Source organism: Alosa sapidissima, chromosome 16 (genome assembly GCF_018492685.1).
Source record: "Alosa sapidissima isolate fAloSap1 chromosome 16, fAloSap1.pri, whole genome shotgun sequence".
NCBI classification, from domain to species: Eukaryota; Metazoa; Chordata; class Actinopteri; order Clupeiformes; family Clupeidae; genus Alosa; species Alosa sapidissima.
Genome location: NC_055972.1, coordinates 18,910,758 through 18,931,222, shown reverse-complemented (window position 1 = coordinate 18,931,222; position 20,465 = coordinate 18,910,758). Strand labels below are relative to the sequence as shown.

The following is a 20,465-nucleotide window of genomic DNA, read 5'->3' as shown; positions in this document are numbered from 1 at the left end:
CACAGACTACTTCAAAACTTGACTATGCCTCTAATGGTTCACTCACCTGCTGACGTTAGCACAAAGACTCTCCTCTGTAAAAGACAAGATTCACATGAAGAAAGATTTTAGGGACCAAACCAATTTTAAGACAAATACATGTTTCTTTGAAAAGACAAATACTAGGCACCCTGGAGAGGGACTTACCATCCACCACGGTCTCTGCGCACTGGAGGAGAGAAAAACATAACTCAGCTGAATCATTGAAATAACAAGGTACTTGGAAATACATGAAGTCAATGTGAGGGCATGTTTTGCAGTGTGATTTTGCTTTAGAGGCTACTTACCACGCCCACTGGAGGTGGTGGTGGTGTACAGCCTGTATGAGGAGACAAAAAGGGCAAAGCTTAGAGGAGAGCAGGCCACAGTCATACCAAGAAGGAATCACATACTCTACACATAAGCATCACATCACCAGTTGTGCATCTCGTACCTGGAGGCAACCTCTGTTCCAGGTAGTCTCTGCTTGACTGGAGGTCTGCTGAGACACCCGGTGGGAGCGTTTTCAAAGATTTGTCAAAAGCCCCGATTCTAAGTCAAAGGAAATGTCATATGCATCAGCTCGAGATTGCAAATTTTGTCATTTGCCTAATTTAAACTTTACACTGGTGGTAGGACCTCTGCTGAAATTGAAAAAAAAAAGAGGTATGAGTGTCTCACATGGCTTTGAGAGAGTCGCAGCTGATGTTCATGGGGATGACGTTCAGACTCGCAGGACGGATGCTGACCAGCAGAACAGCCAGATTGACTTGGAACCACAAGGTGAAGTCGCTGGGTTGGAAGGTGGGGAATCTGGGAGCCAGGGCTGTCAGTGTCAGGTTGAGCATGGTGTCTCTCACAGCAGTGTTTGTAATGTAGGTGATGTTTTGCTAAAAGGCAAAAAGACAAATGAGTTAGGCATGAGGCCAGACACAGACCTATATTGGTTGCCACTGTCGATCCAGGTGCGTTTTGGGCAGTGGTCAAGTTTGACCTTTATTGCTACACCCTCACCTGTATTGTGAAAATGACAAAAGTCTGGAAGAAGTCGTCGAGTTGCTCAACTTCTGGAGATGCTGTTACGCTGACAAAGACTTCCTTCAAGACAGTCACATTCTCCAGAGCACCGGTGCTGGGATCCAGAACCAGCTCAGCTTTCTGCTCTGGTGAAAGCAAATCCAAAGTTGCCAGCTGTGGAAGCAAAATAATTATTGGTGAAAAAAAGTCCATGCAAGTGCCCGCAGCTAAATCTTGAAATGGCAAAAAGCACTTTCTTTAATGGTGCGGCGTGCGCTGTGGACAGGAAAGTTGGAGAGTACAAATAAGGTGTTTCTTACTCCTGTAATGTTCAGCTCCTTCAAAGCAGAGTAGTCTACTTCTTTGGCGAAAGGACCCAGGTTGACCTCTAGCCATTGGGCATCATTCCGGATGTCAAGTCTGCAGGCTACAAAATAAACCAAACCTTGGTCAAAGCCTGAGGTAAGTGCTACCATTTCTGGAATTTTGAGCAACACTAAGAAAATGGCAAGCTCTAACAAGGCTCTGGAAACCTTTCGTCAAAACCCAGGTTAAGTACGATAGTGTGGTCAAATACCTATCTCGCTGAACGTGGCGGAAAATTGCTTGAGATGTTGGACGAGGACGTTGGCGATTCCTTTTCTTCTGCTCAGCGGCATCTTTTCGAAGACGATGCCCATTCCTCTCACACTACGAGAGAAGAATTGTTTACATATCAAAAGTTAGGAAGCTTGCTAGCCCACATCAGGCATTTCTACTGCCGTGGCAACTGGCATCATTCAGGTCTGGTGATCATCAGAGAGAATGCACCGTGCTTACATGATTTGGTAGTTGGTGCAGTTTGCCTGTGCAGTTGTTTGAGTGAGCATCACTGTAGTGAAACTGGGGAGAATAGGAATGAGTTTCACTTGGAACCAGGAGATCCAGGCTGATACATCAAAGTGCAAGAAATTGACACTGATGACTTGGAAGGTGCTGTTCATGACAAAGTCTCTCACGGGAGGGGCAATATCTGGAATCTGTGGAAACAGGACATACAGTACATCAGCGCTCATATCCCTTATGAAGCGCACCAGTGTGGTGTGCTGGAAATCTTTGTCGTCTTAACTTGATGGTGTGAATTACCTCAGGAGCCGCGCTCAGCGTCGTCAGAAACGCGTCAACATTTTCGAGAGCATCTCCCACCAACAGGACTTGAAAGATGGCCGTGATTTTGGTGGTGTCATTCAGTGCTCCGGACGTCAGAGTCAGCTGCGCTGCCTGGGATGGTGTCAGCAGTTCCAGAGACTCAAACTGCAATGGGCAACGCAAAAGCAGTTAGAGGCCTGCTGGGCCGGGAAGCTAACAGGATATTTTGTGTGCACAATCAGGAAAAAGTACAAGCCACTTACGCTGGAGAAGTTGACATTGAGTTTTTGTAGATCTTCCAGAGGCGCATAAACCGAAAATTGGCCAAAGTTAGTCTGAAGCCAGTCTTTGCTGCCCATGGTGCCAGTAATGCAGCCAGGATCTGAAACAAATGCAGCAAAGAAAGACTATAGCCACGCAGGTTCTCTGACTGTTGAGAGACATTACCATGTCAAGTATGAACCTTTTGTCAAAGCCTAGAAGTCTTTTCCCAAGCACAAACCTGATGAGTCTCCTCTTGATAGGAACGGATACAGGAAGCTAGTGAAGATGGCTTTCTTTTGCTCCTCATTCATGGCTGTTGACCGGTTGCTGAGAGCTGCCACCCTGAATGGAGAAAGACAGAAGAATACATAAGATCACCTTGCTCGTGAGGAACATTGAAGCGGCGTTAAGTATTGAGTGTCTGTAGAGTGTCTGTACGTACACAGCCTGGAAGGTCTCACAACTGAAACTCTGGTTGGTTAGGCATGTCAGGAACATTGGGGTCACAGATGGTAAAAATGGCCCCAGTCTGATGTTAAACCACTGGCTGATGAATGCTTTGTCTTTCAACTGCGCTTCAGTTAAGTCGTTGAGTTTGACTTCTCGTATCACTTCGAGGACCGTGGGCACGGACAGAGTGAGGTTTTGGACCTGTAAAGAGGGGGGGGGGGGGAACATTGTTCATGTCCACGTCCGCTTATGATGCTGAAGAGTTGGGTAAGACTGGAGAACCACACCTACCTTGCCAGAATATTGGACAAGGGCTTCATCAAGGATGCCGGCCACTTTGACAAAGAAGGCCTTCCAGGTTTCTTTGGGATAACTGTTGCTGTTGGGAAGCTTGCACTCCAGCAGTGTGGCCAAGCCGTCCGCAGATAGAGATTCCAGCTTAAGGAAGACAAGAAAAGTGTGATTAATGACAACGGGCCCAAGCCTAACTTTAGCTGTTGGATGCCAAAACACCAAATGATGCCTGCAAGCACTTCCGAAAGCATTTGCCGGCAAGGTCCGTGTACGCCTACCGAGGAGCATGCGAGGTCTCCCATGCTGAAATTGCAAAGCGTCCCAGTGGAGTTCACAGAGGCCAGGAGATCCTGCTCTGAGATGCTGTGTGTCACAATGGAAAACACGTTACTGACATGTCTGACACAGACTACTTCAAAACTTGACTATGCCTCTAATGGTTCACTCACCTGCTGACGTTAGCACAAAGACTCTCCTCTGTAAAAGACAAGATTCACATGAAGAAAGATTTTAGGGACCAAACCAATTTTAAGACAAATACATGTTTCTTTGAAAAGACAAATACTAGGCACCCTGGAGAGGGACTTACCATCCACCACGGTCTCTGCGCACTGGAGGAGAGAAAAACATAACTCAGCTGAATCATTGAAATAACAAGGTACTTGGAAATACATTAAGTCAATGTGAGGGCATGTTTTGCAGTGTGATTTTGCTTTAGAGGCTACTTACCACGCCCACTGGAGGTGGTGGTGGTGTACAGCCTGTATGAGGAGACAAAAAGGGCAAAGCTTAGAGGAGAGCAGGCCACAGTCATACCAAGAAGGAATCACATACTCTACACATAAGCATCACATCACCAGTTGTGCATCTCGTACCTGGAGGCAACCTCTGTTCCAGGTAGTCTCTGCTTGACTGGAGGTCTGCTGAGACACCCGGTGGGAGCGTTTTCAAAGATTTGTCAAAAGCCCCGATTCTAAGTCAAAGGAAATGTCATATGCATCAGCTCGAGATTGCAAATTTTGTCATTTGCCTAATTTAAACTTTACACTGGTGGTAGGACCTCTGCTGAAATTGAAAAAAAAAAGAGGTATGAGTGTCTCACATGGCTTTGAGAGAGTCGCAGCTGATGTTCATGGGGATGACGTTCAGACTCGCAGGACGGATGCTGACCAGCAGAACAGCCAGATTGACTTGGAACCACAAGGTGAAGTCGCTGGGTTGGAAGGTGGGGAATCTGGGAGCCAGGGCTGTCAGTGTCAGGTTGAGCATGGTGTCTCTCACAGCAGTGTTTGTAATGTAGGTGATGTTTTGCTAAAAGGCAAAAAGACAAATGAGTTAGGCATGAGGCCAGACACAGACCTATATTGGTTGCCACTGTCGATCCAGGTGCGTTTTGGGCAGTGGTCAAGTTTGACCTTTATTGCTACACCCTCACCTGTATTGTGAAAATGACAAAAGTCTGGAAGAAGTCGTCGAGTTGCTCAACTTCTGGAGATGCTGTTACGCTGACAAAGACTTCCTTCAAGACAGTCACATTCTCCAGAGCACCGGTGCTGGGATCCAGAACCAGCTCAGCTTTCTGCTCTGGTGAAAGCAAATCCAAAGTTGCCAGCTGTGGAAGCAAAATAATTATTGGTGAAAAAAAGTCCATGCAAGTGCCCGCAGCTAAATCTTGAAATGGCAAAAAGCACTTTCTTTAATGGTGCGGCGTGCGCTGTGGACAGGAAAGTTGGAGAGTACAAATAAGGTGTTTCTTACTCCTGTAATGTTCAGCTCCTTCAAAGCAGAGTAGTCTACTTCTTTGGCGAAAGGACCCAGGTTGACCTCTAGCCATTGGGCATCATTCCGGATGTCAAGTCTGCAGGCTACAAAATAAACCAAACCTTGGTCAAAGCCTGAGGTAAGTGCTACCATTTCTGGAATTTTGAGCAACACTAAGAAAATGGCAAGCTCTAACAAGGCTCTGGAAACCTTTCGTCAAAACCCAGGTTAAGTACGATAGTGTGGTCAAATACCTATCTCGCTGAACGTGGCGGAAAATTGCTTGAGATGTTGGACGAGGACGTTGGCGATTCCTTTTCTTCTGCTCAGCGGCATCTTTTCGAAGACGATGCCCATTCCTCTCACACTACGAGAGAAGAATTGTTCACATATCAAAAGTTAGGAAGCTTGCTAGCCCACATCAGGCATTTCTACTGCCGTGGCAACTGGCATCATTCAGGTCTGGTGATCATCAGAGAGAATGCACCGTGCTTACATGACTTGGTAGTTGGTGCAGTTTGCCTGTGCAGTTGTTTGAGTGAGCATCACTGTAGTGAAACTGGGGAGAATAGGAATGAGTTTCACTTGGAACCAGGAGATCCAGGCTGATACATCAAAGTGCAAGAAATTGACACTGATGACTTGGAAGGTGCTGTTCATGACAAAGTCTCTCACGGGAGGGGCAATATCTGGAATCTGTGGAAACAGGACATACAGTACATCAGCGCTCATATCCCTTATGAAGCGCACCAGTGTGGTGTGCTGGAAATCTTTGTCGTCTTAACTTGATGGTGTGAATTACCTCAGGAGCCGCGCTCAGCGTCGTCAGAAACGCGTCAACATTTTCGAGAGCATCTCCCACCAACAGGACTTGAAAGATGGCCGTGATTTTGGTGGTGTCATTCAGTGCTCCGGACGTCAGAGTCAGCTGCGCTGCCTGGGATGGTGTCAGCAGTTCCAGAGACTCAAACTGCAATGGGCAACGCAAAAGCAGTTAGAGGCCTGCTGGGCCGGGAAGCTAACAGGATATTTTGTGTGCACAATCAGGAAAAGTACAAGCCACTTACGCTGGAGAAGTTGACATTGAGTTTTTGTAGATCTTCCAGAGGCGCATAAACCGAAAATTGGCCAAAGTTAGTCTGAAGCCAGTCTTTGCTGCCCATGGTGCCAGTAATGCAGCCAGGATCTGAAACAAATGCAGCAAAGAAAGACTATAGCCACGCAGGTTCTCTGACTGTTGAGAGACATTACCATGTCAAGTATGAACCTTTTGTCAAAGCCTAGAAGTCTTTTCCCAAGTACAAACCTGATGAGTCTCCTCTTGATAGGAACGGATACAGGAAGCTAGTGAAGATGGCTTTCTTTTGCTCCTCATTCATGGCTGTTGACCGGTTGCTGAGAGCTGCCACCCTGAATGGAGAAAGACAGAAGAATACATAAGATCACCTTGCTCGTGAGGAACATTGAAGCGGCGTTAAGTATTGAGTGTCTGTAGAGTGTCTGTACGTACACAGCCTGGAAGGTCTCACAACTGAAACTCTGGTTGGTTAGGCATGTCAGGAACATTGGGGTCACAGATGGTAAAAATGGCCCCAGTCTGATGTTAAACCACTGGCTGATGAATGCTTTGTCTTTCAACTGCGCTTCAGTTAAGTCGTTGAGTTTGACTTCTCGTATCACTTCGAGGACCGTGGGCACGGACAGAGTGAGGTTTTGGACCTGTAAAGAGGGGGGGGGGGGGAACATTGTTCATGTCCACGTCCGCTTATGATGCTGAAGAGTTGGGTAAGACTGGAGAACCACACCTACCTTGCCAGAATATTGGACAAGGGCTTCATCAAGGATGCCGGCCACTTTGACAAAGAAGGCCTTCCAGGTTTCTTTGGGATAACTGTTGCTGTTGGGAAGCTTGCACTCCAGCAGTGTGGCCAAGCCGTCCGCAGATAGAGATTCCAGCTTAAGGAAGACAAGAAAAGTGTGATTAATGACAACGGGCCCAAGCCTAACTTTAGCTGTTGGATGCCAAAACACCAAATGATGCCTGCAAGCACTTCCGAAAGCATTTGCCGGCAAGGTCCGTGTACGCCTACCGAGGAGCATGCGAGGTCTCCCATGCTGAAATTGCAAAGCGTCCCAGTGGAGTTCACAGAGGCCAGGAGATCCTGCTCTGAGATGCTGTGTGTCACAATGGAAAACACGTTACTGACATGTCTGACACAGACTACTTCAAAACTTGACTATGCCTCTAATGGTTCACTCACCTGCTGACGTTAGCACAAAGACTCTCCTCTGTAAAAGACAAGATTCACATGAAGAAAGATTTTAGGGACCAAACCAATTTTAAGACAAATACATGTTTCTTTGAAAAGACAAATACTAGGCACCCTGGAGAGGGACTTACCATCCACCACGGTCTCTGCGCACTGGAGGAGAGAAAAACATAACTCAGCTGAATCATTGAAATAACAAGGTACTTGGAAATACATTAAGTCAATGTGAGGGCATGTTTTGCAGTGTGATTTTGCTTTAGAGGCTACTTACCACGCCCACTGGAGGTGGTGGTGGTGTACAGCCTGTATGAGGAGACAAAAAGGGCAAAGCTTAGAGGAGAGCAGGCCACAGTCATACCAAGAAGGAATCACATACTCTACACATAAGCATCACATCACCAGTTGTGCATCTCGTACCTGGAGGCAACCTCTGTTCCAGGTAGTCTCTGCTTGACTGGAGGTCTGCTGAGACACCCGGTGGGAGCGTTTTCAAAGATTTGTCAAAAGCCCCGATTCTAAGTCAAAGGAAATGTCATATGCATCAGCTCGAGATTGCAAATTTTGTCATTTGCCTAATTTAAACTTTACACTGGTGGTAGGACCTCTGCTGAAATTGAAAAAAAAAGAGGTATGAGTGTCTCACATGGCTTTGAGAGAGTCGCAGCTGATGTTCATGGGGATGACGTTCAGACTCGCAGGACGGATGCTGACCAGCAGAACAGCCAGATTGACTTGGAACCACAAGGTGAAGTCGCTGGGTTGGAAGGTGGGGAATCTGGGAGCCAGGGCTGTCAGTGTCAGGTTGAGCATGGTGTCTCTCACAGCAGTGTTTGTAATGTAGGTGATGTTTTGCTAAAAGGCAAAAAGACAAATGAGTTAGGCATGAGGCCAGACACAGACCTATATTGGTTGCCACTGTCGATCCAGGTGCGTTTTGGGCAGTGGTCAAGTTTGACCTTTATTGCTACACCCTCACCTGTATTGTGAAAATGACAAAAGTCTGGAAGAAGTCGTCGAGTTGCTCAACTTCTGGAGATGCTGTTACGCTGACAAAGACTTCCTTCAAGACAGTCACATTCTCCAGAGCACCGGTGCTGGGATCCAGAACCAGCTCAGCTTTCTGCTCTGGTGAAAGCAAATCCAAAGTTGCCAGCTGTGGAAGCAAAATAATTATTGGTGAAAAAAAGTCCATGCAAGTGCCCGCAGCTAAATCTTGAAATGGCAAAAAGCACTTTCTTTAATGGTGCGGCGTGCGCTGTGGACAGGAAAGTTGGAGAGTACAAATAAGGTGTTTCTTACTCCTGTAATGTTCAGCTCCTTCAAAGCAGAGTAGTCTACTTCTTTGGCGAAAGGACCCAGGTTGACCTCTAGCCATTGGGCATCATTCCGGATGTCAAGTCTGCAGGCTACAAAATAAACCAAACCTTGGTCAAAGCCTGAGGTAAGTGCTACCATTTCTGGAATTTTGAGCAACACTAAGAAAATGGCAAGCTCTAACAAGGCTCTGGAAACCTTTCGTCAAAACCCAGGTTAAGTACGATAGTGTGGTCAAATACCTATCTCGCTGAACGTGGCGGAAAATTGCTTGAGATGTTGGACGAGGACGTTGGCGATTCCTTTTCTTCTGCTCAGCGGCATCTTTTCGAAGACGATGCCCATTCCTCTCACACTACGAGAGAAGAATTGTTCACATATCAAAAGTTAGGAAGCTTGCTAGCCCACATCAGGCATTTCTACTGCCGTGGCAACTGGCATCATTCAGGTCTGGTGATCATCAGAGAGAATGCACCGTGCTTACATGACTTGGTAGTTGGTGCAGTTTGCCTGTGCAGTTGTTTGAGTGAGCATCACTGTAGTGAAACTGGGGAGAATAGGAATGAGTTTCACTTGGAACCAGGAGATCCAGGCTGATACATCAAAGTGCAAGAAATTGACACTGATGACTTGGAAGGTGCTGTTCATGACAAAGTCTCTCACGGGAGGGGCAATATCTGGAATCTGTGGAAACAGGACATACAGTACATCAGCGCTCATATCCCTTATGAAGCGCACCAGTGTGGTGTGCTGGAAATCTTTGTCGTCTTAACTTGATGGTGTGAATTACCTCAGGAGCCGCGCTCAGCGTCGTCAGAAACGCGTCAACATTTTCGAGAGCATCTCCCACCAACAGGACTTGAAAGATGGCCGTGATTTTGGTGGTGTCATTCAGTGCTCCGGACGTCAGAGTCAGCTGCGCTGCCTGGGATGGTGTCAGCAGTTCCAGAGACTCAAACTGCAATGGGCAACGCAAAAGCAGTTAGAGGCCTGCTGGGCCGGGAAGCTAACAGGATATTTTGTGTGCACAATCAGGAAAAAGTACAAGCCACTTACGCTGGAGAAGTTGACATTGAGTTTTTGTAGATCTTCCAGAGGCGCATAAACCGAAAATTGGCCAAAGTTAGTCTGAAGCCAGTCTTTGCTGCCCATGGTGCCAGTAATGCAGCCAGGATCTGAAACAAATGCAGCAAAGAAAGACTATAGCCACGCAGGTTCTCTGACTGTTGAGAGACATTACCATGTCAAGTATGAACCTTTTGTCAAAGCCTAGAAGTCTTTTCCCAAGCACAAACCTGATGAGTCTCCTCTTGATAGGAACGGATACAGGAAGCTAGTGAAGATGGCTTTCTTTTGCTCCTCATTCATGGCTGTTGACCGGTTGCTGAGAGCTGCCACCCTGAATGGAGAAAGACAGAAGAATACATAAGATCACCTTGCTCGTGAGGAACATTGAAGCGGCGTTAAGTATTGAGTGTCTGTAGAGTGTCTGTACGTACACAGCCTGGAAGGTCTCACAACTGAAACTCTGGTTGGTTAGGCATGTCAGGAACATTGGGGTCACAGATGGTAAAAATGGCCCCAGTCTGATGTTAAACCACTGGCTGATGAATGCTTTGTCTTTCAACTGCGCTTCAGTTAAGTCGTTGAGTTTGACTTCTCGTATCACTTCGAGGACCGTGGGCACGGACAGAGTGAGGTTTTGGACCTGTAAAGAGGGGGGGGGGGGGAACATTGTTCATGTCCACGTCCGCTTATGATGCTGAAGAGTTGGGTAAGACTGGAGAACCACACCTACCTTGCCAGAATATTGGACAAGGGCTTCATCAAGGATGCCGGCCACTTTGACAAAGAAGGCCTTCCAGGTTTCTTTGGGATAACTGTTGCTGTTGGGAAGCTTGCACTCCAGCAGTGTGGCCAAGCCGTCCGCAGATAGAGATTCCAGCTTAAGGAAGACAAGAAAAGTGTGATTAATGACAACGGGCCCAAGCCTAACTTTAGCTGTTGGATGCCAAAACACCAAATGATGCCTGCAAGCACTTCCGAAAGCATTTGCCGGCAAGGTCCGTGTACGCCTACCGAGGAGCATGCGAGGTCTCCCATGCTGAAATTGCAAAGCGTCCCAGTGGAGTTCACAGAGGCCAGGAGATCCTGCTCTGAGATGCTGTGTGTCACAATGGAAAACACGTTACTGACATGTCTGACACAGACTACTTCAAAACTTGACTATGCCTCTAATGGTTCACTCACCTGCTGACGTTAGCACAAAGACTCTCCTCTGTAAAAGACAAGATTCACATGAAGAAAGATTTTAGGGACCAAACCAATTTTAAGACAAATACATGTTTCTTTGAAAAGACAAATACTAGGCACCCTGGAGAGGGACTTACCATCCACCACGGTCTCTGCGCACTGGAGGAGAGAAAAACATAACTCAGCTGAATCATTGAAATAACAAGGTACTTGGAAATACATGAAGTCAATGTGAGGGCATGTTTTGCAGTGTGATTTTGCTTTAGAGGCTACTTACCACGCCCACTGGAGGTGGTGGTGGTGTACAGCCTGTATGAGGAGACAAAAAGGGCAAAGCTTAGAGGAGAGCAGGCCACAGTCATACCAAGAAGGAATCACATACTCTACACATAAGCATCACATCACCAGTTGTGCATCTCGTACCTGGAGGCAACCTCTGTTCCAGGTAGTCTCTGCTTGACTGGAGGTCTGCTGAGACACCCGGTGGGAGCGTTTTCAAAGATTTGTCAAAAGCCCCGATTCTAAGTCAAAGGAAATGTCATATGCATCAGCTCGAGATTGCAAATTTTGTCATTTGCCTAATTTAAACTTTACACTGGTGGTAGGACCTCTGCTGAAATTGAAAAAAAAAAGAGGTATGAGTGTCTCACATGGCTTTGAGAGAGTCGCAGCTGATGTTCATGGGGATGACGTTCAGACTCGCAGGACGGATGCTGACCAGCAGAACAGCCAGATTGACTTGGAACCACAAGGTGAAGTCGCTGGGTTGGAAGGTGGGGAATCTGGGAGCCAGGGCTGTCAGTGTCAGGTTGAGCATGGTGTCTCTCACAGCAGTGTTTGTAATGTAGGTGATGTTTTGCTAAAAGGCAAAAAGACAAATGAGTTAGGCATGAGGCCAGACACAGACCTATATTGGTTGCCACTGTCGATCCAGGTGCGTTTTGGGCAGTGGTCAAGTTTGACCTTTATTGCTACACCCTCACCTGTATTGTGAAAATGACAAAAGTCTGGAAGAAGTCGTCGAGTTGCTCAACTTCTGGAGATGCTGTTACGCTGACAAAGACTTCCTTCAAGACAGTCACATTCTCCAGAGCACCGGTGCTGGGATCCAGAACCAGCTCAGCTTTCTGCTCTGGTGAAAGCAAATCCAAAGTTGCCAGCTGTGGAAGCAAAATAATTATTGGTGAAAAAAAGTCCATGCAAGTGCCCGCAGCTAAATCTTGAAATGGCAAAAAGCACTTTCTTTAATGGTGCGGCGTGCGCTGTGGACAGGAAAGTTGGAGAGTACAAATAAGGTGTTTCTTACTCCTGTAATGTTCAGCTCCTTCAAAGCAGAGTAGTCTACTTCTTTGGCGAAAGGACCCAGGTTGACCTCTAGCCATTGGGCATCATTCCGGATGTCAAGTCTGCAGGCTACAAAATAAACCAAACCTTGGTCAAAGCCTGAGGTAAGTGCTACCATTTCTGGAATTTTGAGCAACACTAAGAAAATGGCAAGCTCTAACAAGGCTCTGGAAACCTTTCGTCAAAACCCAGGTTAAGTACGATAGTGTGGTCAAATACCTATCTCGCTGAACGTGGCGGAAAATTGCTTGAGATGTTGGACGAGGACGTTGGCGATTCCTTTTCTTCTGCTCAGCGGCATCTTTTCGAAGACGATGCCCATTCCTCTCACACTACGAGAGAAGAATTGTTCACATATCAAAAGTTAGGAAGCTTGCTAGCCCACATCAGGCATTTCTACTGCCGTGGCAACTGGCATCATTCAGGTCTGGTGATCATCAGAGAGAATGCACCGTGCTTACATGATTTGGTAGTTGGTGCAGTTTGCCTGTGCAGTTGTTTGAGTGAGCATCACTGTAGTGAAACTGGGGAGAATAGGAATGAGTTTCACTTGGAACCAGGAGATCCAGGCTGATACATCAAAGTGCAAGAAATTGACACTGATGACTTGGAAGGTGCTGTTCATGACAAAGTCTCTCACGGGAGGGGCAATATCTGGAATCTGTGGAAACAGGACATACAGTACATCAGCGCTCATATCCCTTATGAAGCGCACCAGTGTGGTGTGCTGGAAATCTTTGTCGTCTTAACTTGATGGTGTGAATTACCTCAGGAGCCGCGCTCAGCGTCGTCAGAAACGCGTCAACATTTTCGAGAGCATCTCCCACCAACAGGACTTGAAAGATGGCCGTGATTTTGGTGGTGTCATTCAGTGCTCCGGACGTCAGAGTCAGCTGCGCTGCCTGGGATGGTGTCAGCAGTTCCAGAGACTCAAACTGCAATGGGCAACGCAAAAGCAGTTAGAGGCCTGCTGGGCCGGGAAGCTAACAGGATATTTTGTGTGCACAATCAGGAAAAAGTACAAGCCACTTACGCTGGAGAAGTTGACATTGAGTTTTTGTAGATCTTCCAGAGGCGCATAAACCGAAAATTGGCCAAAGTTAGTCTGAAGCCAGTCTTTGCTGCCCATGGTGCCAGTAATGCAGCCAGGATCTGAAACAAATGCAGCAAAGAAAGACTATAGCCACGCAGGTTCTCTGACTGTTGAGAGACATTACCATGTCAAGTATGAACCTTTTGTCAAAGCCTAGAAGTCTTTTCCCAAGCACAAACCTGATGAGTCTCCTCTTGATAGGAACGGATACAGGAAGCTAGTGAAGATGGCTTTCTTTTGCTCCTCATTCATGGCTGTTGACCGGTTGCTGAGAGCTGCCACCCTGAATGGAGAAAGACAGAAGAATACATAAGATCACCTTGCTCGTGAGGAACATTGAAGCGGCGTTAAGTATTGAGTGTCTGTAGAGTGTCTGTACGTACACAGCCTGGAAGGTCTCACAACTGAAACTCTGGTTGGTTAGGCATGTCAGGAACATTGGGGTCACAGATGGTAAAAATGGCCCCAGTCTGATGTTAAACCACTGGCTGATGAATGCTTTGTCTTTCAACTGCGCTTCAGTTAAGTCGTTGAGTTTGACTTCTCGTATCACTTCGAGGACCGTGGGCACGGACAGAGTGAGGTTTTGGACCTGTAAAGAGGGGGGGGGGGGAACATTGTTCATGTCCACGTCCGCTTATGATGCTGAAGAGTTGGGTAAGACTGGAGAACCACACCTACCTTGCCAGAATATTGGACAAGGGCTTCATCAAGGATGCCGGCCACTTTGACAAAGAAGGCCTTCCAGGTTTCTTTGGGATAACTGTTGCTGTTGGGAAGCTTGCACTCCAGCAGTGTGGCCAAGCCGTCCGCAGATAGAGATTCCAGCTTAAGGAAGACAAGAAAAGTGTGATTAATGACAACGGGCCCAAGCCTAACTTTAGCTGTTGGATGCCAAAACACCAAATGATGCCTGCAAGCACTTCCGAAAGCATTTGCCGGCAAGGTCCGTGTACGCCTACCGAGGAGCATGCGAGGTCTCCCATGCTGAAATTGCAAAGCGTCCCAGTGGAGTTCACAGAGGCCAGGAGATCCTGCTCTGAGATGCTGTGTGTCACAATGGAAAACACGTTACTGACATGTCTGACACAGACTACTTCAAAACTTGACTATGCCTCTAATGGTTCACTCACCTGCTGACGTTAGCACAAAGACTCTCCTCTGTAAAAGACAAGATTCACATGAAGAAAGATTTTAGGGACCAAACCAATTTTAAGACAAATACATGTTTCTTTGAAAAGACAAATACTAGGCACCCTGGAGAGGGACTTACCATCCACCACGGTCTCTGCGCACTGGAGGAGAGAAAAACATAACTCAGCTGAATCATTGAAATAACAAGGTACTTGGAAATACATTAAGTCAATGTGAGGGCATGTTTTGCAGTGTGATTTTGCTTTAGAGGCTACTTACCACGCCCACTGGAGGTGGTGGTGGTGTACAGCCTGTATGAGGAGACAAAAAGGGCAAAGCTTAGAGGAGAGCAGGCCACAGTCATACCAAGAAGGAATCACATACTCTACACATAAGCATCACATCACCAGTTGTGCATCTCGTACCTGGAGGCAACCTCTGTTCCAGGTAGTCTCTGCTTGACTGGAGGTCTGCTGAGACACCCGGTGGGAGCGTTTTCAAAGATTTGTCAAAAGCCCCGATTCTAAGTCAAAGGAAATGTCATATGCATCAGCTCGAGATTGCAAATTTTGTCATTTGCCTAATTTAAACTTTACACTGGTGGTAGGACCTCTGCTGAAATTGAAAAAAAAAAGAGGTATGAGTGTCTCACATGGCTTTGAGAGAGTCGCAGCTGATGTTCATGGGGATGACGTTCAGACTCGCAGGACGGATGCTGACCAGCAGAACAGCCAGATTGACTTGGAACCACAAGGTGAAGTCGCTGGGTTGGAAGGTGGGGAATCTGGGAGCCAGGGCTGTCAGTGTCAGGTTGAGCATGGTGTCTCTCACAGCAGTGTTTGTAATGTAGGTGATGTTTTGCTAAAAGGCAAAAAGACAAATGAGTTAGGCATGAGGCCAGACACAGACCTATATTGGTTGCCACTGTCGATCCAGGTGCGTTTTGGGCAGTGGTCAAGTTTGACCTTTATTGCTACACCCTCACCTGTATTGTGAAAATGACAAAAGTCTGGAAGAAGTCGTCGAGTTGCTCAACTTCTGGAGATGCTGTTACGCTGACAAAGACTTCCTTCAAGACAGTCACATTCTCCAGAGCACCGGTGCTGGGATCCAGAACCAGCTCAGCTTTCTGCTCTGGTGAAAGCAAATCCAAAGTTGCCAGCTGTGGAAGCAAAATAATTATTGGTGAAAAAAAGTCCATGCAAGTGCCCGCAGCTAAATCTTGAAATGGCAAAAAGCACTTTCTTTAATGGTGCGGCGTGCGCTGTGGACAGGAAAGTTGGAGAGTACAAATAAGGTGTTTCTTACTCCTGTAATGTTCAGCTCCTTCAAAGCAGAGTAGTCTACTTCTTTGGCGAAAGGACCCAGGTTGACCTCTAGCCATTGGGCATCATTCCGGATGTCAAGTCTGCAGGCTACAAAATAAACCAAACCTTGGTCAAAGCCTGAGGTAAGTGCTACCATTTCTGGAATTTTGAGCAACACTAAGAAAATGGCAAGCTCTAACAAGGCTCTGGAAACCTTTCGTCAAAACCCAGGTTAAGTACGATAGTGTGGTCAAATACCTATCTCGCTGAACGTGGCGGAAAATTGCTTGAGATGTTGGACGAGGACGTTGGCGATTCCTTTTCTTCTGCTCAGCGGCATCTTTTCGAAGACGATGCCCATTCCTCTCACACTACGAGAGAAGAATTGTTCACATATCAAAAGTTAGGAAGCTTGCTAGCCCACATCAGGCATTTCTACTGCCGTGGCAACTGGCATCATTCAGGTCTGGTGATCATCAGAGAGAATGCACCGTGCTTACATGACTTGGTAGTTGGTGCAGTTTGCCTGTGCAGTTGTTTGAGTGAGCATCACTGTAGTGAAACTGGGGAGAATAGGAATGAGTTTCACTTGGAACCAGGAGATCCAGGCTGATACATCAAAGTGCAAGAAATTGACACTGATGACTTGGAAGGTGCTGTTCATGACAAAGTCTCTCACGGGAGGGGCAATATCTGGAATCTGTGGAAACAGGACATACAGTACATCAGCGCTCATATCCCTTATGAAGCGCACCAGTGTGGTGTGCTGGAAATCTTTGTCGTCTTAACTTGATGGTGTGAATTACCTCAGGAGCCGCGCTCAGCGTCGTCAGAAACGCGTCAACATTTTCGAGAGCATCTCCCACCAACAGGACTTGAAAGATGGCCGTGATTTTGGTGGTGTCATTCAGTGCTCCGGACGTCAGAGTCAGCTGCGCTGCCTGGGATGGTGTCAGCAGTTCCAGAGACTCAAACTGCAATGGGCAACGCAAAAGCAGTTAGAGGCCTGCTGGGCCGGGAAGCTAACAGGATATTTTGTGTGCACAATCAGGAAAAAGTACAAGCCACTTACGCTGGAGAAGTTGACATTGAGTTTTTGTAGATCTTCCAGAGGCGCATAAACCGAAAATTGGCCAAAGTTAGTCTGAAGCCAGTCTTTGCTGCCCATGGTGCCAGTAATGCAGCCAGGATCTGAAACAAATGCAGCAAAGAAAGACTATAGCCACGCAGGTTCTCTGACTGTTGAGAGACATTACCATGTCAAGTATGAACCTTTTGTCAAAGCCTAGAAGTCTTTTCCCAAGCACAAACCTGATGAGTCTCCTCTTGATAGGAACGGATACAGGAAGCTAGTGAAGATGGCTTTCTTTTGCTCCTCATTCATGGCTGTTGACCGGTTGCTGAGAGCTGCCACCCTGAATGGAGAAAGACAGAAGAATACATAAGATCACCTTGCTCGTGAGGAACATTGAAGCGGCGTTAAGTATTGAGTGTCTGTAGAGTGTCTGTACGTACACAGCCTGGAAGGTCTCACAACTGAAACTCTGGTTGGTTAGGCATGTCAGGAACATTGGGGTCACAGATGGTAAAAATGGCCCCAGTCTGATGTTAAACCACTGGCTGATGAATGCTTTGTCTTTCAACTGCGCTTCAGTTAAGTCGTTGAGTTTGACTTCTCGTATCACTTCGAGGACCGTGGGCACGGACAGAGTGAGGTTTTGGACCTGTAAAGAGGGGGGGGGGGGGGAACATTGTTCATGTCCACGTCCGCTTATGATGCTGAAGAGTTGGGTAAGACTGGAGAACCACACCTACCTTGCCAGAATATTGGACAAGGGCTTCATCAAGGATGCCGGCCACTTTGACAAAGAAGGCCTTCCAGGTTTCTTTGGGATAACTGTTGCTGTTGGGAAGCTTGCACTCCAGCAGTGTGGCCAAGCCGTCCGCAGATAGAGATTCCAGCTTAAGGAAGACAAGAAAAGTGTGATTAATGACAACGGGCCCAAGCCTAACTTTAGCTGTTGGATGCCAAAACACCAAATGATGCCTGCAAGCACTTCCGAAAGCATTTGCCGGCAAGGTCCGTGTACGCCTACCGAGGAGCATGCGAGGTCTCCCATGCTGAAATTGCAAAGCGTCCCAGTGGAGTTCACAGAGGCCAGGAGATCCTGCTCTGAGATGCTGTGTGTCACAATGGAAAACACGTTACTGACATGTCTGACACAGACTACTTCAAAACTTGACTATGCCTCTAATGGTTCACTCACCTGCTGACGTTAGCACAAAGACTCTCCTCTGTAAAAGACAAGATTCACATGAAGATTTTAGGGACCAAACCAATTTTAAGACAAATACATGTTTCTTTGAAAAGACAAATACTAGGCACCCTGGAGAGGGACTTACCATCCACCACGGTCTCTGCGCACTGGAGGAGAGAAAAACATAACTCAGCTGAATCATTGAAATAACAAGGTACTTGGAAATACATGAAGTCAATGTGAGGGCATGTTTTGCAGTGTGATTTTGCTTTAGAGGCTACTTACCACGCCCACTGGAGGTGGTGGTGGTGTACAGCCTGTATGAGGAGACAAAAAGGGCAAAGCTTAGAGGAGAGCAGGCCACAGTCATACCAAGAAGGAATCACATACTCTACACATAAGCATCACATCACCAGTTGTGCATCTCGTACCTGGAGGCAACCTCTGTTCCAGGTAGTCTCTGCTTGACTGGAGGTCTGCTGAGACACCCGGTGGGAGCGTTTTCAAAGATTTGTCAAAAGCCCCGATTCTAAGTCAAAGGAAATGTCATATGCATCAGCTCGAGATTGCAAATTTTGTCATTTGCCTAATTTAAACTTTACACTGGTGGTAGGACCTCTGCTGAAATTGAAAAAAAAAAGAGGTATGAGTGTCTCACATGGCTTTGAGAGAGTCGCAGCTGATGTTCATGGGGATGACGTTCAGACTCGCAGGACGGATGCTGACCAGCAGAACAGCCAGATTGACTTGGAACCACAAGGTGAAGTCGCTGGGTTGGAAGGTGGGGAATCTGGGAGCCAGGGCTGTCAGTGTCAGGTTGAGCATGGTGTCTCTCACAGCAGTGTTTGTAATGTAGGTGATGTTTTGCTAAAAGGCAAAAAGACAAATGAGTTAGGCATGAGGCCAGACACAGACCTATATTGGTTGCCACTGTCGATCCAGGTGCGTTTTGGGCAGTGGTCAAGTTTGACCTTTATTGCTACACCCTCACCTGTATTGTGAAAATGACAAAAGTCTGGAAGAAGTCGTCGAGTTGCTCAACTTCTGGAGATGCTGTTACGCTGACAAAGACTTCCTTCAAGACAGTCACATTCTCCAGAGCACCGGTGCTGGGATCCAGAACCAGCTCAGCTTTCTGCTCTGGTGAAAGCAAATCCAAAGTTGCCAGCTGTGGAAGCAAAATAATTATTGGTGAAAAAAAGTCCATGCAAGTGCCCGCAGCTAAATCTTGAAATGGCAAAAAGCACTTTCTTTAATGGTGCGGCGTGCGCTGTGGACAGGAAAGTTGGAGAGTACAAATAAGGTGTTTCTTACTCCTGTAATGTTCAGCTCCTTCAAAGCAGAGTAGTCTACTTCTTTGGCGAAAGGACCCAGGTTGACCTCTAGCCATTGGGCATCATTCCGGATGTCAAGTCTGCAGGCTACAAAATAAACCAAACCTTGGTCAAAGCCTGAGGTAAGTGCTACCATTTCTGGAATTTTGAGCAACACTAAGAAAATGGCAAGCTCTAACAAGGCTCTGGAAACCTTTCGTCAAAACCCAGGTTAAGTACGATAGTGTGGTCAAATACCTATCTCGCTGAACGTGGCGGAAAATTGCTTGAGATGTTGGACGAGGACGTTGGCGATTCCTTTTCTTCTGCTCAGCGGCATCTTTTCGAAGACGATGCCCATTCCTCTCACACTACGAGAGAAGAATTGTTCACATATCAAAAGTTAGGAAGCTTGCTAGCCCACATCAGGCATTTCTACTGCCGTGGCAACTGGCATCATTCAGGTCTGGTGATCATCAGAGAGAATGCACCGTGCTTACATGACTTGGTAGTTGGTGCAGTTTGCCTGTGCAGTTGTTTGAGTGAGCATCACTGTAGTGAAACTGGGGAGAATAGGAATGAGTTTCACTTGGAACCAGGAGATCCAGGCTGATACATCAAAGTGCAAGAAATTGACACTGATGACTTGGAAGGTGCTGTTCATGACAAAGTCTCTCACGGGAGGGGCAATATCTGGAATCTGTGGAAACAGGACATACAGTACATCAGCGCTCATATCCCTTATGAAGCGCACCAGTGTGGTGTGCTGGAAATCTTTGTCGTCTTAACTTGATGGTGTGAATTACCTCAGGAGCCGCGCTCAGCGTCGTCAGAAACGCGTCAACATTTTCGAGAGCATCTCCCACCAACAGGACTTGAAAGATGGCCGTGATTTTGGTGGTGTCATTCAGTGCTCCGGACGTCAGAGTCAGCTGCGCTGCCTGGGATGGTGTCAGCAGTTCCAGAGACTCAAACTGCAATGGGCAACGCAAAAGCAGTTAGAGGCCTGCTGGGCCGGGAAGCTAACAGGATATTTTGTGTGCACAATCAGGAAAAAGTACAAGCCACTTACGCTGGAGAAGTTGACATTGAGTTTTTGTAGATCTTCCAGAGGCGCATAAACCGAAAATTGGCCAAAGTTAGTCTGAAGCCAGTCTTTGCTGCCCATGGTGCCAGTAATGCAGCCAGGATCTGAAACAAATGCAGCAAAGAAAGACTATAGCCACGCAGGTTCTCTGACTGTTGAG

At 47.0% G+C, this 20,465-nt stretch overlaps 5 protein-coding genes across 5 annotated transcripts in view; all 5 read right to left on the bottom strand.

Moving 5' to 3' along the window:
• Positions 1 to 42: 42 nt before the first annotated feature.
• On the bottom strand, positions 43 to 3,556 carry LOC121685610. The gene is made up of 15 exons (XM_042066215.1): positions 3,450 to 3,556; positions 3,169 to 3,315; positions 2,870 to 3,078; positions 2,666 to 2,769; positions 2,427 to 2,545; positions 2,161 to 2,328; positions 1,855 to 2,054; positions 1,613 to 1,725; positions 1,356 to 1,462; positions 1,033 to 1,209; positions 700 to 908; positions 473 to 570; positions 327 to 358; positions 187 to 208; positions 43 to 74 (listed from the first exon to the last, which is right to left on the bottom strand). Exons 1-15 carry the CDS (start codon positions 3,471 to 3,473, stop codon positions 43 to 45), a joined length of 1,761 nt encoding a protein of 586 aa, XP_041922149.1. The 5' UTR covers positions 3,474 to 3,556.
• Positions 3,557 to 3,616: 60 nt separating this feature from the next.
• LOC121685609 lies at positions 3,617 to 7,129 on the bottom strand. The gene is made up of 15 exons (XM_042066214.1): positions 7,023 to 7,129; positions 6,742 to 6,888; positions 6,443 to 6,651; positions 6,239 to 6,342; positions 6,000 to 6,118; positions 5,735 to 5,902; positions 5,429 to 5,628; positions 5,187 to 5,299; positions 4,930 to 5,036; positions 4,607 to 4,783; positions 4,274 to 4,482; positions 4,047 to 4,144; positions 3,901 to 3,932; positions 3,761 to 3,782; positions 3,617 to 3,648 (listed from the first exon to the last, which is right to left on the bottom strand). The coding sequence occupies exons 1-15, from the start codon at positions 7,044 to 7,046 to the stop codon at positions 3,617 to 3,619; spliced, it is 1,761 nt and encodes a 586-aa protein (XP_041922148.1). The 5' UTR covers positions 7,047 to 7,129.
• A 60-nt stretch (positions 7,130 to 7,189) lies between these two features.
• On the bottom strand, positions 7,190 to 10,702 carry LOC121685608. Its single transcript, XM_042066213.1, has 15 exons — positions 10,596 to 10,702; positions 10,315 to 10,461; positions 10,016 to 10,224; positions 9,812 to 9,915; positions 9,573 to 9,691; positions 9,307 to 9,474; positions 9,001 to 9,200; positions 8,759 to 8,871; positions 8,502 to 8,608; positions 8,179 to 8,355; positions 7,846 to 8,054; positions 7,620 to 7,717; positions 7,474 to 7,505; positions 7,334 to 7,355; positions 7,190 to 7,221 (listed from the first exon to the last, which is right to left on the bottom strand). The coding sequence occupies exons 1-15, from the start codon at positions 10,617 to 10,619 to the stop codon at positions 7,190 to 7,192; spliced, it is 1,761 nt and encodes a 586-aa protein (XP_041922147.1). The 5' UTR covers positions 10,620 to 10,702.
• A 60-nt stretch (positions 10,703 to 10,762) lies between these two features.
• On the bottom strand, positions 10,763 to 14,275 carry LOC121685607. Its single transcript, XM_042066212.1, has 15 exons — positions 14,169 to 14,275; positions 13,888 to 14,034; positions 13,590 to 13,798; positions 13,386 to 13,489; positions 13,147 to 13,265; positions 12,881 to 13,048; positions 12,575 to 12,774; positions 12,333 to 12,445; positions 12,076 to 12,182; positions 11,753 to 11,929; positions 11,420 to 11,628; positions 11,193 to 11,290; positions 11,047 to 11,078; positions 10,907 to 10,928; positions 10,763 to 10,794 (listed from the first exon to the last, which is right to left on the bottom strand). Exons 1-15 carry the CDS (start codon positions 14,190 to 14,192, stop codon positions 10,763 to 10,765), a joined length of 1,761 nt encoding a protein of 586 aa, XP_041922146.1. The 5' UTR covers positions 14,193 to 14,275.
• A 60-nt stretch (positions 14,276 to 14,335) lies between these two features.
• LOC121685606 overlaps positions 14,336 to 20,465 on the bottom strand; it is a 48,176-nt gene continuing 42,046 nt past the window's right edge. Inside the window, exons 136-150 of the mRNA XM_042066211.1 lie at positions 17,744 to 17,828; positions 17,463 to 17,609; positions 17,163 to 17,371; positions 16,959 to 17,062; positions 16,720 to 16,838; positions 16,454 to 16,621; positions 16,148 to 16,347; positions 15,906 to 16,018; positions 15,649 to 15,755; positions 15,326 to 15,502; positions 14,993 to 15,201; positions 14,766 to 14,863; positions 14,620 to 14,651; positions 14,480 to 14,501; positions 14,336 to 14,367 (exon numbers count right to left, since the gene is read on the bottom strand). Of these exons, the coding sequence (XP_041922145.1) occupies positions 14,336 to 14,367; positions 14,480 to 14,501; positions 14,620 to 14,651; positions 14,766 to 14,863; positions 14,993 to 15,201; positions 15,326 to 15,502; positions 15,649 to 15,755; positions 15,906 to 16,018; positions 16,148 to 16,347; positions 16,454 to 16,621; positions 16,720 to 16,838; positions 16,959 to 17,062; positions 17,163 to 17,371; positions 17,463 to 17,609; positions 17,744 to 17,828 (1,822 nt within the window). The remainder of the gene's footprint in view (positions 14,368 to 14,479; positions 14,502 to 14,619; positions 14,652 to 14,765; positions 14,864 to 14,992; positions 15,202 to 15,325; positions 15,503 to 15,648; positions 15,756 to 15,905; positions 16,019 to 16,147; positions 16,348 to 16,453; positions 16,622 to 16,719; positions 16,839 to 16,958; positions 17,063 to 17,162; positions 17,372 to 17,462; positions 17,610 to 17,743; positions 17,829 to 20,465) is intronic.

What these genes read in the sequence shown, in the direction of transcription:
- LOC121685610 (XM_042066215.1), bottom strand. Translation starts at nt 3,473, where the DNA reads ATGGGAGACCTCGCATGCTCCTCG. An exon ending in ATCAAGAGGAGACTCATCAG is followed by an intron (nt 2,546 to 2,665) that starts GTTTGTGCTTGG and finishes CATTTGTTTCAG; the next exon opens with ATCCTGGCTGCATTACTGGC. An exon ending in CGCCACGTTCAGCGAGATAG is followed by an intron (nt 1,463 to 1,612) that starts GTATTTGACCAC and finishes TTTATTTTGTAG; the next exon opens with CCTGCAGACTTGACATCCGG.
- LOC121685609 (XM_042066214.1), bottom strand. Translation starts at nt 7,046, where the DNA reads ATGGGAGACCTCGCATGCTCCTCG. An exon ending in TCAATGTCAACTTCTCCAGC is followed by an intron (nt 5,903 to 5,999) that starts GTAAGTGGCTTG and finishes TGCCCATTGCAG; the next exon opens with TTTGAGTCTCTGGAACTGCT. An exon ending in AGGAGCTGAACATTACAGGA is followed by an intron (nt 4,784 to 4,929) that starts GTAAGAAACACC and finishes TTGCTTCCACAG; the next exon opens with CTGGCAACTTTGGATTTGCT.
- LOC121685608 (XM_042066213.1), bottom strand. Translation starts at nt 10,619, where the DNA reads ATGGGAGACCTCGCATGCTCCTCG. An exon ending in AGGAGCTGAACATTACAGGA is followed by an intron (nt 8,356 to 8,501) that starts GTAAGAAACACC and finishes TTGCTTCCACAG; the next exon opens with CTGGCAACTTTGGATTTGCT. An exon ending in TGCGACTCTCTCAAAGCCAT is followed by an intron (nt 7,718 to 7,845) that starts GTGAGACACTCA and finishes CCTTTGACTTAG; the next exon opens with AATCGGGGCTTTTGACAAAT.
- LOC121685607 (XM_042066212.1), bottom strand. Translation starts at nt 14,192, where the DNA reads ATGGGAGACCTCGCATGCTCCTCG. An exon ending in TCAATGTCAACTTCTCCAGC is followed by an intron (nt 13,049 to 13,146) that starts GTAAGTGGCTTG and finishes TGCCCATTGCAG; the next exon opens with TTTGAGTCTCTGGAACTGCT. An exon ending in TGCACCAACTACCAAATCAT is followed by an intron (nt 12,446 to 12,574) that starts GTAAGCACGGTG and finishes CTTCTCTCGTAG; the next exon opens with TGTGAGAGGAATGGGCATCG.